The 2,347-nt window shown below is 66.9% G+C and overlaps 1 protein-coding gene across 1 annotated transcript in view; it reads left to right on the forward strand.

The window, feature by feature from the left end:
* ZNF467 (zinc finger protein 467) overlaps positions 1-2,347 on the forward strand; it is a 29,647-nt gene that overhangs the window by 20,087 nt on the left and 7,213 nt on the right. The window contains exon 6 of the mRNA XM_027909477.1: positions 1-628. Coding sequence (XP_027765278.1) covers positions 1-628 — 628 coding nt within the window. The remainder of the gene's footprint in view (positions 629-2,347) is intronic.

Consider the following 2,347-nt stretch of genomic DNA (forward strand, 5'->3'; position numbering starts at 1 on the left):
CCCACGGCTGCGCCGAGCGGCCTCACGCGTGTGCCGAGTGCGGGAAGCGGTTCCGGCAGAAGGTGAACCTGGCCGTGCACCTGCGCACGCACACGGGGGAGCGCCCGTTCCGCTGCGCCGACTGCGGCAAGGGCTTCAGCCAGAAGGCTCATCTGCTGCGGCACCGCCGCACCCACGGCGCTGGCCTCGTGCCCGCCTGCTCCGCCGGGGACCCCCTGGGCAAGGGCCTGGAGCCCCCAGCCCTGCTGCTGCCCCCCTGCTCCCGCGGGGCCCCCCCGGCCCGGCCCGACAGCCCCTCGGGTGCCGCCGACATCCTCCTGCAGCTCATGCAGGACGAGCACCCCCCGGGCCCCGGAGCCCCCCCGGTGCCCCTGTGCAAGTGCCCGGGGGAGGGTCTGGGCCCCAGGGCGCCGGGGCTGCCCCCCCCTTGCTGCTGTGCCGCCTGCCTGGCCCCCCGCCCTCCCGAGCCCCCCCGGGGGCAGCTGTGGGCCAAGGCTGGGGGCTGCACTCGGGCCTTTGAGGAGAAGCAAGTGCCGGGAGTGCCAGGAGCGGCGGGAGTGCCAGGAGCGGCGGGAGCACCAGAGCAGGAGCGCGTCGAGGAGAAACCTGCCCCGTGTCCCAGCTGTCTGTAACCCCCTGGGACCTGCACAGGGATGTGCACCGGGATGCACGCCGGGGCCCCTGCCAGGACCCCCACCCCTGCCCCCTCACTTGGACCCTCACCGGAACCTTCCCTGGCTGCCTGTGACCCACAGCAGGACCTGCACTGGGACCTGCCCTGGCTGCCTGGGACCCCCCTGCACCAGGACCCCCACGGGCAAGGGTCAGCCCTCAGCTCTCGCACTCACCCACACCGGACCCTGATGAGGACGGAGCCGAGGGGTCGGAGCCAGGGTGATGCCTCTGGCTGGACACAGCACTGGGACTTGGAGGGGCCAAAACAGAGCCAGACTGGGACATGGCACGTTTCTGGCTCGGGAGGACACCAAAGGACTGGAGGGGGTAGCACCAGACCTAGATCTGCCACATTGGCTCCAACCACATAGACTGGGAAGAGCTGGATCCAGTGGCTTAAAAGTTGCGTCCACTGGAGGCAGCCATGGGACGAGAGGGCTCCCACTGCTTCCAGAACCTTCCAGGCTGTTCCAGGCTGGATGGCATTCCACAAGGACATGGTCAGGATGGAAGAGCCAAGCCCTGCCACTGCAGGAGTCCTGAGGCCCTTTTTCCTGTTGGGTGACCTGGGAACCCCAGTCCAGCTCACACAGAAGAGCTGGGAGAGCACTGGGAAAACAGCCAGGAAAAAGGCCTGGAAAAGGTCAGCTCTGCTTCCAGAAGGGACCTGGAGATGCCTCCGGTCCGGGGGGGGTGGGGGGGGGCGGGGGGGCAGCTTGTGCTTCTGCTTGCTCTGGATAACTGCGCTTTGGGACTTGATATTGGTGGGGGCTGGGAGGGCTTCCAGGGCCGCGGGGGGCATGGGATGCTTGTTGGGCTTTGCTTGGCATCTCTGTGTCCACCCTGCTGTGACAGAGCCAGTAGGCAGGGGGCTGCAGCTTCGGGCAGAGCTTCGGCCACGGGCACTGGGATCTGCCATTGCTTCATCCCAAAGGGAATAGGATCTTCTGAGGGGACCAACACGGGGACAGCCACCGCTGGAGCCCCAGCCGGGTGAGGGTCCCGCCCCAACTCTCTTCTTCCCCCCAGCTCCGCTCTCTGCAATTCTATTTTTTGAGGTTATTTAAAATAAAAGCTTCTGATGGCTCCAGCGGCTCCAGGTGCTCTGTCCAGGAATGGGGGGACACGGGTCTCCCTGGAGCCTCAATCCCAGCCTGGATCCGTGCCAGCAGCAGCCCCAGGACCATCACTGTGACCAAGGGGCCACTGGGACAGTGACGGTGCTGGGACCCTCCAGCGTGCTCTGTGGCCACCAAACCTCCCCTGGATACCAGGTGGGAGCTCAGGCCACCAAACCTCCCCTGGATACCAGGTGGGAGCTCAGGGCCCAAGCCCGGGGTCACTGTCACATCTGCTGGGATGGCACTGAACCCCCCCGTGCTCCTGGAGACCAGCAGACTGGGGGTCTCGCACCGAGGGCTGTCACTGGGGGGACACACTGGGACACAGACAACCCCTGTCCCGGCTGGGGGCACTTGGTGTCATCCCGGGTGGGTTCTGGGAGGTTTGGCCACATGGGCTGCAGGGGGGCTTTGGTTGTTCCTGTCCTGGTGTGGGACTCCAGTGGGGGACCGTCGGGTGTGGGGGCTCCCAGACTCCCGGAGTAGCCGGGCTGGTTCCTCGCGATTTGGAGGGTGTGGAGGGTGGTCTTGGAGAGGAGGGGGAGTGTCCC

The sequence above is a fragment of the Empidonax traillii genome, unplaced genomic scaffold, assembly GCF_003031625.1.
Source record: "Empidonax traillii isolate 1590-97213 ecotype Southwest subspecies unplaced genomic scaffold, ASM303162v1 scaffold2154:size52461, whole genome shotgun sequence".
NCBI lineage: Eukaryota > Metazoa > Chordata > Aves > Passeriformes > Tyrannidae > Empidonax > Empidonax traillii.